The sequence below is a fragment of the Xiphophorus maculatus genome, chromosome 8 (assembly GCF_002775205.1).
Source record: "Xiphophorus maculatus strain JP 163 A chromosome 8, X_maculatus-5.0-male, whole genome shotgun sequence".
In the NCBI taxonomy this organism is placed as follows: Eukaryota; Metazoa; Chordata; class Actinopteri; order Cyprinodontiformes; family Poeciliidae; genus Xiphophorus; species Xiphophorus maculatus.
The window spans coordinates 4,115,244-4,129,077 of record NC_036450.1 but is presented as its reverse complement, the minus strand read 5'-3'; the positions used below and the strand labels follow the sequence as shown (position 1 = coordinate 4,129,077).

The 13,834-nt window shown below is 38.4% G+C and overlaps 1 protein-coding gene across 1 annotated transcript; it reads left to right on the top strand.

The window, feature by feature from the left end:
- The first annotated feature begins 2,032 nt into the window (after positions 1–2,032).
- LOC102225761 (pro-MCH-like) lies at positions 2,033–2,631 on the top strand. Its single transcript, XM_005813644.2, has one exon. It carries the CDS (start codon positions 2,111–2,113, stop codon positions 2,507–2,509), a length of 399 nt encoding a protein of 132 aa, XP_005813701.1. The 5' UTR covers positions 2,033–2,110; the 3' UTR covers positions 2,510–2,631.
- Positions 2,632–13,834: the final 11,203 nt, after the last annotated feature.

The following is a 13,834-nucleotide window of genomic DNA, read 5'->3' as shown; positions in this document are numbered from 1 at the left end:
TCCAGGTGGAATTACGCCGGAGTGTCGGCCTTGTGGCGTTCAGGTTGGCACCCAAACTCAGAGATTTTGAGCTTCGGCTGCAGTTTGGGGCGCATTAACATGTTGCCTTTAGAAAAACCTCAGTCTCCAGTAACTAATTGCCTGAGAAACACGTCGACCTTTTGCTGACAGCCGAGGGCAAACATGGAGAAACGTTTCAGCAAGAATGAGGGGAAAGTTATCGGTTCGTTTATTAGCACAGATGGAGAAACAGATTCACATTTATTTCTGCTACACAAATAATACAAGCTAAAATGAAATATATATAAGTATAAACTATAACAAAGTACTTTACAACGCTGCAAATATATACAGTATATATATACATATTTGCAGCTTTGTAAAGTACTTTGTTACTGTACTTCAGGTATCTGATTACTTTATACTTTTACATTTTAAGATAAATATCTGTAGTTTCTACTCTATATCTTCTAATATTCCTTCACTGTAAAACATTTGAGCCACATTTAGTTGTGTTTATCTTCTACGCCACATGTGTCAAACTTGAGGCCCGGGGGCCAAATCTGGCCCACCGTTGCTTTTTATGTGGCCCTCTAGACTCCAAATTACATCAAGGATTTCTTCCAGTTTTTCACAAATAAGCAGAATTAACACAAAATCAACAAATCTCCACATTTTGTTCTGATTTTACTGCAGATTTTCTCAAAATTGGTCAATAATCGTTGAGTTTAATTGTCTGCTGCTTCAGCCTCACGTGATGTTAAGTTATAGCCTGTAGTTGATACGGCGAGTAATAAAGTCACATTTAACATCATACATTAGCACAAATATTGTAAACATTCCTTACAAACATTCCTAAATCTGCAATTTTGATTGAAAAAACCACTAAAATAATCTCAAGATTCTGGAGGAACAGCTATTTATTGATATTTTAACAGTTTAATTGGTTTTATCAGTACTTTCTGGCACAACTGGCCCTTTAAGAACCTTTAGATATTTGACATGGACCAACATGAAAATCAGTTTGCCATCGCTGTTCTACTCTTTGAGTCAAATAAATTCAGCGAGTTTTAGATTTTAATGTTTAAGTTTGTGAAAGATAAACTTACAGTAGTGAGCTGTGTTTACGTTTTATTAATTTTTAAAGAGTTGAATAAACTAGAGTTTTTACTTTAAAAAGCTGAAAGGAGAAAGAGAGGAGTTGGAAATATTTCCCAGAAAATAGGACAACATTATACAACATGTTGTATTTTTTTGGATAAATAATATTCCTAATGCCTAAATATTGATTTTTCTTGCTGCTGATGAAACTAAAACATTTTTTAGACCAGGAAATAGAAAATAATTCAACATATTGACCTTTCTTTTAATATTTTATATAATAAATGACAATTTATAGCCAATGTTTGACAACAAACAATAAAATAATGCATGTTTGGTTAATTAATTGTATTTGAACATTTTTCTGTTTTATCCTCTGATGATTTTGACCAGCATTAAAAAACGTTTGGACATCAAACAGACGCTGGAGGACAAACAGAAATCAGAGGATTATAATCACTTTTATTTGACTATCAAAGCTTTTTTAACGTACTTTTCCTCTATGAACCATAGATGGATTTAAAACCAGATTCCCGTTTCCCTGACTCTTTGACACGTCAGCAGATCTGCTGCTGAAGGACTCGAACACGTCAACAGACGTTTGTTTGCTCTTCCTGTCATTAAGCTTTGGGTCTAAATCCCCTCTTGACAGTTTCTGCAACAAAGCTTTGGGGAAACTGGTTTCTTGGTGAAGCATCGACCACCACAAGCACACCAGGCGGTTCATCCGTCCTCGTTGTTTTAAAGGACGGCCATTTTGGATTAAGACCTTCCACTTTTTCATTTTGAAGTGTCTAGAAGGAGCCAACACACCAGAGGTTTTAATCAACTCCTCTCCACTTCATCTCCGCCCAACTGTTCTCTTCATCCTGACAGACAAAGGACGACGACGTGGTCAGTTTTCTGAAGCGGTATAAAAGGCGATGGATGTCCAAAGTCCAAACCAGAGCAGAGACAATTCCGAAGAAAATCCATCTCCTCCAATAAAACGCCGTCGACCGCTCAGAAGATGAGGCGATCCCTTTTGTCCGTCACTTTTGCTGCCGCTCTCTTCCTCAACTGCAACGCGACACCCATGGGAAAGACTGAAGATGGGTCGTTGGAGCAAGAGGCCTTCGCCTCCATCCTAAACGACGAGGCGATGGAGGGTGTCCTGGGCGACGCGGACCTGGCCTCGGCGGCCAGAGCGCGGGCGTCCAAGGTCATCGTCATCGCCGCCGACCCGACGATCTGGAGGGACCTGAAGGTTCTGCAGAACGGGATGTCCGTCTACAAACGGAGGGCCGATGACAGCAACCAGGGGGGCGAGCACGGAGACGGCGGCCAGCAGCTGAGCATCCCCATTCTGAGGAGGGACAACATGAGGTGCATGGTGGGACGGGTGTACCGGCCCTGCTGGGAGGTCTAGGACTCTTCGTTCTGCTGCGTGAGGCGACCAGAAAGCAAAGAAAGAAGTCCCTTCCTGTCTCACACAATGTGTCTTTGAAATCACTGCAGATCTGTGAATAAATATTATTCAGTTCTGCTTAATGTCTGCTGTTTTCTTAAAGGAGGCATTTTATGCTGGTTAGGATCGGATTCTGTACGATACCAAACATGTTTTTGAACAAAACCATTCTTGTATAATGAGATTTAGGTGCCTATTGTGAGATGCTTTAGAGCCTCTGTCACTTTAAATCCCAAAGCAGCTTCTGGCCTCACTCCCCAACTCAGCATTTACTACTCAAATGTAAAAATGGCTGCAAACAGATGCTCAACTATACAACTGTACATCTTTAAAAAGCAGACGTGGAGCCTCCTGCACAGCCAACAAGAATACAGCAAGAGGTTTCTGGATGGTAAGTCAACAACAAAACACTTTGTCTTTTCCAGCAGCCATTATAGAGAAAACCAGCTGACCAAACCTGCTGGAAGTCTGCTTGGGTTGCTAGGTAACAGGCGGAACTCTGCTTGGGTTGCTAGGTAATGCGCAGAAGTCTGTTGGGGTTGCTAGGTAACGGTACGCTAGCTGCGTTTCCATGTTTGTAAAGCTTTGGCGATATGCCACACATGTTGAAAAAACACAATTTTGCAATTGCGATGTTTTGATTAAATAAAAACAATTAAAATCACATAAACTTGTTAGAACTACAAATCATTAAAAAAACGCGCTGCACCGTCATCCTCCAACTACTTCCTGTCGTCATATTTGTTGTTTCCGTCAGTAGTAACATCCAGTTGTCGATCACATGATCACAAGGTCTTTTCAAACTTGTCATGTTTCCACTGAGCAAATTTATTTTCGTAATTCCAATTTGTGCCATTTTATGGTCAATGGAAACATGGCTACTCCCTGTTACATTTACCCACCATTCATATCATTTTTAAATCTGAATGTAAAAACAGATTTAGAGAAGAAATTTGTCCCGAAGACCAAAACCAACAAACGGCTAAGAAACCCAAAAATAAAGTGTTTAAGGATCTCATTGTTGTCGTTCTGGAGTTGCTCCATTGTTCTGACAGTTCTGACTAATACAGATCAGCACTTTTAAATCCGATCGGGTTCAAGTTGTTTCTGCAGCAGCAGCTGCTCCATCTTGGCCGGCTCCCTGGGTTTCTCCCTGGAGGTTTTACTGGCTCTGATTCAACCAAACATCTGGGAACAGAAGCTTTGATTTCGCCGAGTTTCTGCTTCGCCGACTTCTAAAATCACAGACAGATTTTCACAAAGGTTTGCTACGTCAGATCCTGCCTACTGGTAAATTTCAATTTCTCTTCATTTCTTGACGGTTCGCTGTTTCGGGAAAGTCTAAAGGAATCAATTAGGTATTAGTTTACTAAAAGCGAGAAGTCTAATGTGATAATGGCTTCCCGTTGTTATTCACATGTTTTCAATTCACATCTGTGTGACGGAGCATTTGGGTCAATGAGCCAGAAAAGACAGACAGAAAAAACAGAGTAAATTTACACCAAAGAAAATCGCAGAGTTTTTTTTAGATTAATCTCAGATATTTTCATGACAATCTTGGAAATTCAGAATTATAAAAGTTAAAAATTTGCTAGAAAAAAACTTTACTTTTGGAAATTTTCAGAGTTTCAAAAATTGAAATTTTTCAAATTTTCAAAATTTGGAGCGCAGACTTTTCCTTTTATTTCTTTTGGAAAATTTCTCAGATTCATCTAAACATTCCTGTGCTTTTATTGCAAATTTTCAACTTTAGAAGCTCAGAAAATTTCCAAATGTCTTTTTTTTTTTTACTTTAGAAACTCAGAATAAATTTTTTTCCTAGAAACATTTTCAGATTTATCTCAAAATTTTAGATTTGTTTTCTTAAAAATTTTCAAACTGTGAAGCTCATAAATTTTTCAAAAGTTAAACATTTTCTTCAAAGTTTTGGGTTCGAAATTTACTATATAAATCCATATCAATAATTTCTTATATATAAAAGCAAGATTTTTTCTTCTTATTTAGTTGAACTGTAAATTATATATGTCATAAATAAAGAGAAAATAAGTAGGAAATGATTCATTATAGCCTTGACTTTTATTAGAGGTGTTTAAACTTTTGAGAGACAAATTATTTTTTGATTTAATCATGTCCTCAAGTGAACAAGTTAAACCTAAAATAGGAATATAGAAAGACAGATTGTGTTTAAATTTATATCTTTGGACATTATTAGTGAAAACATATTTCCTTTAGTTGGTTAAAGTTTGTAGGAATGGAAAAACAGCTGAACATTCAGGCTGAGCCAGTAGAAATGTTTCTTCTGGAAATTTCGGCACCTTTTCACTATTTACTATGAGCTTCTGGTTGGAAAAACAGTTAAAACGGTGGCAGATATCCACAATGTGAAAAATTCAATTACCAACACTGTGGTCCTTTAATGCTGCCTGACAACATGAGAAAAGATTTTATGAGGTAAAACTCCTGCAGCTCAGAACCAGCGTAATGACAGCCTTTTGGTTTTCAGGTTGTGGGAACAAGTTTAAATGGACAGAAGTTGTGCTGTTTGTCTGAAAGTCACAACGCCGTGATGCGATTGGTGGATTTCTGTCAGACATTGAAATATTTCCACAGGATTTTGAAGCATTTTCATATAACTCTGATCCCAGGAGGATCAGCTGTAATAACTCTCAGGTCCCTTCAGGTTGTTTCTGCTCCACCTGAAGGTCACGTATTAAAATCAGACTCTCCTTTGATGGGCTAACAGCATCCTAAAGTTGTTACCATTTAAACTAGTTAATTCACCTTTTTAATTGACCTGAACATGACTCTAGACCTGTTTTACTTGGAGTAAAAAGTTTATTTCTAACAGATCGTAACAGTTTTATGACACGGTGAACACAATCACTATGACACTTTGTGTCCACAGGTTGAAATGCCAAATCTTTTTGCCCTTTTAAAACCTCAAATTACATTGGAAGCCTTTTGGCATTTTCACACCTCTTAACACAATTCAGATAAAAGGTGTTTTGTTTTCATTGATGTCAGTGAGGAATAACATCACGGAAACGTTAAACAAAAGGCTTTGAGACAAAATATTAATGTCTGCAGATTAAAATTTGGGTCAATATTGATATCTGACACTATGAAACAAACATATTGTTTCTAACTGTTATTTGAAGTCTAACTGACTCGGTTCAATTCGGGACCAAAACTGCAACATTTGTTACATTTTCAGCTGCTGTGATTCTCTTTCACTCTGCAGAGTCAAACAAACCAAACTAATTTAAAGGCCTGTTCCCCTCCTCGCCTGTGGGGGCGCTGCACCAAGAACCACTGAATGAAACGAGACAAGAAACCTCCTTAGAAGACGCTGAATGCAACGTCCTTCTTAAAATGTAGGTCAGGACCGACGATATGATTGAAAAACGTAAAACAATAACAGTTTCACATTAGCCAATATCGATAATTATTGATTAGTTTTTTGTTTTAAATGTTTGAAATACTGCCAAACCCGGTGGTGTGACCTTTTCCTGATTTATCCACAGTTTTCACTGTGGCGAAACATGAGGCGAAACCCAAATCTGCAGCTGCGCAAGCTACTAAACAGGTTGTTGCTAGGCAACCAAAGAGTTACCTAGCAACTCTCGAGGCTTGCTTAGCTAAAAGTGAGAGCTAAAACCTTTCCTTTGCCTTCATCTCCCAGAATGCTGTGCGGTTCTGGATCGGAGTTCAGGTAATATTTTATATATTGATTATTGAATATTCTATCAGCTGTATAGTTTATTGATATTGATCATGTGTCTATAACAGAATATATATTGCTTTGATTTGTTGTCCAGCTCTAACAAAGTGTAAACAAAAATGAAGTAGCGACAGATTTTAGTGGTTGTAGGATTTGGTAAAATACCACCAATCATTTCTTCTTGCTAGCGCTAGAAAATGAAGTTTGTTTTGGTGGCATTTACCCAGAATGCCCTGTGTTGTAGTCCACTTCCTGCTTTTGGAGCAGCCTCTGGTGCATTTGGCGTTCACTTATGTATTTGAATCTCACTCTGTCTTTGTTCAACCAAACATAGACCGAGTTCAAATTTAGATTTGGCTTGTACATCTCTCCAAATAAATCTGATTTTCTCCAAACAAATTGGACTTGGATTAAACAGGACAGGTTAAAATGCGCCACTAATGTGCTGTGAAAAAATATTAAAATATTTTTAGAGAAGAAAGTACTGAGATCTGTTATATCTAGGTTTTTTGGACATATCTTCCTTTAATAAGCTAAAAAATGTTTGACGCCCTAATTGGCCTAAAATGCAGACTCTGGGTTTTAATTGGAAGATAACATTTTAGCGTCCCAGAGTAAAAACCTTCAGAATTTCTCAGGAGAAACGAAAGTCTAAGGGTTGATAGTCCAAATATTTCTACAAACTACACAGAGACAATAACTTTATCCCCTTATTCTGCACATGGGATGGAAATTCATTCCTTTTGTAATAATAAAAAAGGTATAAATAAGTAAAAAAGTTCAAGTTTTTCATGCATTCATTTTCCAGAACTGTTAAGAACATATTGCAGTTTAAATATTGTTATATCCCATGTTTTACACCTTCATTACACGCCTTCCTTACATGGCAGGAATGTTTTAAAACATGCCAGCTCACAATGTGACAGCGAGTTCCCTGTTAATGTCTGGAGAGACAAAAACGGCTGAGTCAGAGAAAAGGAAGCGAACAGATGACGTCTAATTATAGCAAAAAAAAAGAAAAAAATCTGTCCTCCGTGTGTGGTTTCTTCACGTTTATGTTTGCTCAACACGTCTCGTTTTGCACGGCTTACAATAAATGAGTTTGCCCTCAGTGGGGCAGATTGAGGGGAAAAAAAACCAACATATGGAAGCCATTTTTGACAGAGTGATTACTCTGTCTGCCCTGTCAAGATAACCGTCTCTGCAGAGGTTTTGCACACTGCAGCAACTTTATTTTGTTATTCTGCTAAAATATCTCACCCAGCTAAGTTAAATAGTTCCCTATTTTAAAAAATAATACGACAGAAATGCTTAAAAGCTTGGATTTATTTAGTTAACTTGTACAGCATGAGTTCACCGCTGACCGACGTATTTTCTGGATGTTATTTCACCATGGAAACAGAAAACAACTACTTGCATCTCCTCACAGAAACAAATGAAATCAGAGAGCGTTGCACTGTGCTGGAGGGTCTGCTTTTATGAACAACTAGTCGAAAATATTTCCAAACCTGAGCCGTTCCCTGTTTGGTTTTCATACCAGAAAGCATAACAACAAAGACCCTCATTATGCCTTAATCTCTATGATCTCAGATAAAAAAATACATTTCTGGAAATAATTAAGATCCTCTTCAAGTGTGTGATTTTCTGTGATGTAGTTGGTTGGTGATGCAGCCAAGTCCCGGTCCTCAACAATGGGCCATTTGAGCCGGGCACGGTGGAAAACTGCAGTCATGGTTGGGCTTATTGATCCCTGAAGACGAGGTTAACTTCCTTCGTTCTGGATGTGAGCGGGGAGGACGGGAAGGGGTCAGACATTTGCCGGAAAACCGCGGTCCAGGAAGGTCCCCTGGGTCCGGCAGGAAGTGACTCACTGATCAAACCTTGGAGGTTTCTGCTTGGATTGTTCCAAATGTCAGGACCTCCACTCATGATTTCTCAATAAATGTCAAAAAAATCTGACTTTTATGAAGGAAACTAACCAAAAATGTTCTTTATTATGAAAAAATACCCACTCCTGATCAGAGTTTCTAAATGAATGCCTTTCTCTGATGTGTTTAGTAGAGCGGCTCAAACTGATTGACAAACTGATAAAACATGAATAAACAGCTGCCTCTGCTTCTGACAGTTAGAAATATTCTTTTCACTGCTTTCGGTGTCTGGAAAGTGAGTCGTTTTGAAAAGCTACGTTTCATTCCACTGGGACTGCGCCGTTACCTAGCAACTCCCGCCAAGCCCGGCCCGTCGCCTAGCAACCCAGGTAGAGCTCCGAGTTGAGGGGGGCGTGGCTAGACACTCAAACTCACTAGAAAACTGTTAAAATATCAATAAGTAGTTGCTTCCACATTGTTTGATTACCTCTTAAAGTTAAATAATGTTGAACATCTTTTCATATTAATGTAATTTGGCATCATGCCATTAAAAATGACTTTGATTTGATTGATAAAATATTATTTAATCACGATTTATGCATCCCTGTTGGAGGCTAGAGCCATTTTGACTCTCAGTCCAGATAAATAAAACGTATTGAAAGCCACAAGTGTTGCATGACATTTTTAAGAAAGACAATTTATAGCTGTAATTTCAGATAATTATGTAGAAGATTTGTCATTTCTAAAGAACAACTATTTTATTTCTATTTTGCGGTTGTAAAATAAAGAAAAACTAAACTTTTGCTAAAAGTACATAAACAATTCTGAATATTTGTGGATAACTACATAAAAAAAACTTAATGACAAAAAATAGATCTAAAAATACTTTTGGTACTTTTTGTGTCATTATTTAGTTCATTGAAAAACAGATAAAACTGCATTTGTTATGGCTATATTTCAAAACATTAGTTGATTTTTAATAATTTCTAGCCAAAGTTATTAAGATAAATTGTAAAAGGTCTAAAGAGCCACAGACGCCAAACTATATATTCAAATTAAAATATTTGAATATTTGAATTATGCCTATTTAAAATGTATCTTAATCTTAATAAGTAACCTTATTACTTGTTATAACCTGAGCTAGTGGTGGCATGTAGATATTAAATAGGACAGACCCTTGGATCGAACCTTGAGGAACCCCACACAGCAGAATGCCTAAAAGAGCTGAAAACAGCATCTCCACAACAAAAAACCAAAACATCTCCAGTTTATATGTAATGAGGTTTAACAGGTTCATCTTCACAGCCAGGGCTCTTCATGTTGCCCAGTTTAAAACAGTGTTGGTTCTGTCAGTATCAGCTGAACGTGTCTGGAAGCATGTTGCTAACTGGTGCGTAAAGCTGCACACAAAGCTGTTAGACGGTTTGATTGGACGTTGTTGTTGCTTCCCCTTTGATACGGCTCCAACTCACTACCCCAGTTTTTGCATAAAGAGCGTCTTTTCTCTGTCTGCGCTTGTTTACGTCTAACTGCAGCATACCAATGAGTTTCCAGGGAATAAAGTTTTAATCAGAATCAGATTCCTGTAATTCCTTTTTAGTGTAACAACAATTAAAAATGTTCTCCATTCTTCAGTGATCGCATAGTATTAGATGTCTACAGCTAATTCAGAAAGTCTAAGTACAATAAAAACCTCCTGTAGAACTTCACAATGAGAATCACTGCTCTAATAAACGAAAGTTAGTGATAGTAAGGAGAAATGTGGATAATGGTTAAGAAACATTTTCTTTGTACTGATTTGTTGTTATGGCAGCCAGAATGAGAAATGAACTGGTTTGTGTCTCCAACACCTTTTAATGTGTTTTGCTGATGGAAGTGAAACCCGGTCATTCAGTGAAAGGTTACTGTGATCTGCTGCCTTATTCTGTTTTAACTGAAGTCAAGATGTTTTCAGACCATGAACCTCCAAACATTTCATGTCAAACAACATGAAACAGCAACTAAAACCAGAAGTGATGCTGCAGACGAGTCGCAATCACATCAATAGCTTGAATTTTAGTATTTTTTGAATGTTGTATGGCAGAGCAGCTCTTTTTATACAATCAAAAGGCTATATTCTCTAAAATGAAGGTAAATTAACATACAGAAAAATGTCTAATTTATAATGTACCTAATGCTAGGTAAAAACCTTCAGGGATACTAGCATGCTACCGAATTTAGCCATAAGTTATTCTGATGTCAGTATTATTGCAAACTAGCTATATTTGGTTCATTTAACAAGGAAAAACTTTTCACAAAATAACTGTTTAAAAGTTAACATACGTTTCCTCGTGCCATTAAACAGGACCTTTTATACAAAATGTACATTTTGAATGTTTTTATACTTACATTTGGGTCTAAACTGCTTCTGAAAAAAAACACGGCGGTGTGCAAGTTAATGTTTTTTGGCTTCTGGAAAATTTGCTATTTCAAAAAACTCCTGATTGTTAAGTCACATTCGACCGGCACAGTGCCGTTACCTAGCAACTCCAGGAGAGTTACACCCGTTACCTAGCAACCTAAATAGAGCTCCAGGAAGTTTGATCAGCTGAATGCTCTGTATAATGGCTACTGGAAAAGACAAGTGTTTCGTTGTTGACGTAGCGTCCAGAAAACACATAGTGCGTTTGTGTTGGTTGTGCAGGAGGCTCCATTTCTGCTTTTCAAAGATGTACAGTTGCTTGATGATGCATCTGTTTGCAGCCATTTTCATCTGTGAGTTGGGGAGTGTGGCCAGGAACAAATTATTTGGCTTTAAAGTGACAAGAGACTCTAAAAGAGCTCGAAATATGATAGGCAAGACTGAGCAGACAGCAATCTAACACATTCTAAAAATGATTTTGTGCAAAAAAATGTAATTAACATGTTTTGTTCCTTACATTTAGATCTATCCTGACCTGTTAAAGGAAACATGATAGGTCATATTTAAAAACCTGGTGAGATATTGTCCTGGAAAATATTAATATATTACCAAATTGAGCTAATTTGGTCAAATTACAAGCTTATTCTTTTCCCTCAGTACTATTTGTTTGGCAACTCTCAATTGTTTCTCAATGAAGAACAAACAAAGCTAGACTACAAACCTCAAAATGTAATTTGGGCTCGCAGTAAAACCTAAAAAAGGAAATATCTTCAATGCAACGCCTGAACTGGATGATGAGATGGAAACTAAAGAATGTTGCACTTAAGCTGTCAGCACTATCAAGTGTGACAAAGCATCTACTCTAACAGACTCTGTAGTGCCAGACAGTCCTGGGGTCGGCCTCCATTCTGGAACGCGTTTGAGTCATGGCGCTCACGATAATCCAACATATTCCACATTCATTTCAGGCTCCTAAACGTTCAGCCCTCCTGTGTTTGGGGCCAAGCACTTTATCCATCCCAAATCCCTGCTTTAGTATTCCACACACATCCTTGTGGTGGCTTGCCACATGTTCACATGTGCGAGCGATCTGTAGACCTTTCCAGCCCTCATGAAGCCGACTTTCCCAGATGGCAGGAGTCGGCGAGAGACGGATGATTCTTGGCGTCAGGGATCCTTTGGCCTCTCGTGTCTCTTGTTGCCGGTCGTGTTGATTTACCAAAGCGTTTCAGTGTTTTTGCTGCGTAAACTACAATCTGAGCTTCCCAGAAATGAGACTGAAAAACAGCAGGAGAGCAGAAATACCTCACACTACTGTCAAAACAGTCATAGCTTTTGTTTTTATGCACTTTTAAGATTTTGATTAGCAGCAGGAATTTCCTCCTGCTTTTCCATTTGCATAACTTCCCATAAGAGCAGAAACATGTTGGAAGTCAAGTGGTCATCCTTAACCTTTGTTGGAAGAAGACAATAAGCAGTCAACTCCAGAGAGAAAAGCTTTTTTTACTATCCTGTGTGAAAAATTACACCTTCATTTTACTATTTTATCTAATAATGTGAATTATTACATCTTGCTAACAGGACATTCAACCCTCTGCTGGATTTACAGAAATAAATATCGGTGAAAGTCTTTTGAGATGTATGATAAGTTTATCTCTCCTAAACGCTGGTCAGCAGCTCTTCCCTCTTATTGCGAGTTCATTCACCATCAATGCTGTTATATTTGGTTCGTCCATATTTACAGTTTCCTCTTGACCAATCTGTTGGTAAAGACTTCCGGCAGACCTGTGGTCTTCCACGTCTGACTCTATCATCCAGTCCCATGATGTCTGGCTCCACTGGGCCTGGTGAAATCATCGTTAAAGTCTCCTCCTCCTCGTTCCCATCTCCCTCTCTGTATCTAATGGAGGCGTGGATCTGCTGAGGGGCCTTCTGAATAATTTAGGAGCTCTGGAGCACTTTATAACCCCGGCCTGCGAGGCAAGCCAGGCCATCCAACCATGAGTGCATTAGTATAATATTCAGAAAGGAAACTGGCCTTTATTGACTAATATAATCAATAACTATACCTCTGTGAGCTGTTGAGTCCCCAAAGGATTCTGTCTGTCTCAAATGATTGAGCGCACTGACAGAAAATAGTAACCTAATCATGCTTTAAGCTAAGTTTACCAAATCCAAAGGGATACAATGAGCTGAACTAGTATTGGAACAAAAAAGTTATAAACATTTTCCCATTGTGTTTAGAGTTTGGTCTCAAACAGTTGGACATTTCTATAATCTCTGAAAGTGGTCTCTGGACTTTTCTGATTAATCAGTTAATTGTCAGGATAATTGATCACCAAAACAGTCGTTAGTTTCGGCTGCAGAGTTTCATTGCTGGATGCTTTCTGTCAGCCCCAGGCTAGTTTCGGGGACAACAAAGTGACCCCAGAGGTTGATTTCCATTGTGTCAGCAGCACGTCCCGTCCCGTCCCGTCCCGTCCCTTCCTCCCACCACTCTGTTGGGATTTATCCGACGGCTGCCAGGCATCTGACTCACCACACCGATCAGATTACAACACCCTGCAGATATCAAACGAGTTCGCTACAGATCAGCGTGCTGAGTGTTTACATCACCTGAGATTACAGGGTGCCTCAGCTCATGCCATGACAGGTAAACTCACCTTTTTGCTCAGGATGGAGGCTTATTCTTTCCTGGATTTCAAGCAAAAACTCTAAAAACACTGATACAAACAAAACTACAGCATTTGAGAAAAAGTACGTCATAAGTGTTATCAGTAAAATAAATAATGCATTTCAGAAAAAGAGACCCTAATCACAGGAAAACAAAGGTGCCAGACTCCATCTTGTTGTCATTATTGCTTAATCAAAATGTAAACACTGCCATGTTTCCCTCCAAGTAAAACTGTGATATAACCTCCGATAATCAGCTTTCCATGGCAACATCAGCTTAACAGTGACGTTAAGGTAAATTCAGCAGTAAACTGTAGCAGCCCAATCAGCTTAAAGTATAAAGTTCAGCTTTATGGGTGGTAATAAGGTTAAACACAGGAGCCAGAAAATGAAATTTCAAGAGTTTTAGTCTTGAAAGAGACGTTTGAGAGAACTGCAGCTCTTTTTAGAAAACAATACGAAGTGAGCTGAATTATTTCACGAGTTTCCACTTTAAATGGTTTTCCTTGGGGACGAAGAACCTTCAGGGAAGCTTGTTTACTTTACTGGCGTTCCAGAGAAGAAGCCAAGAGGTTAATTAGCTTCAGCTACTAAATTCCTTCATCATGAGATGCTCTACCTTT

Coding starts and splice junctions, on each gene's coding strand:
- LOC102225761 (XM_005813644.2), top strand. CDS start 2,111: ATGAGGCGATCCCTTTTGTCCGTCACTTTTGCTGCCGCTCTCTTCCTC.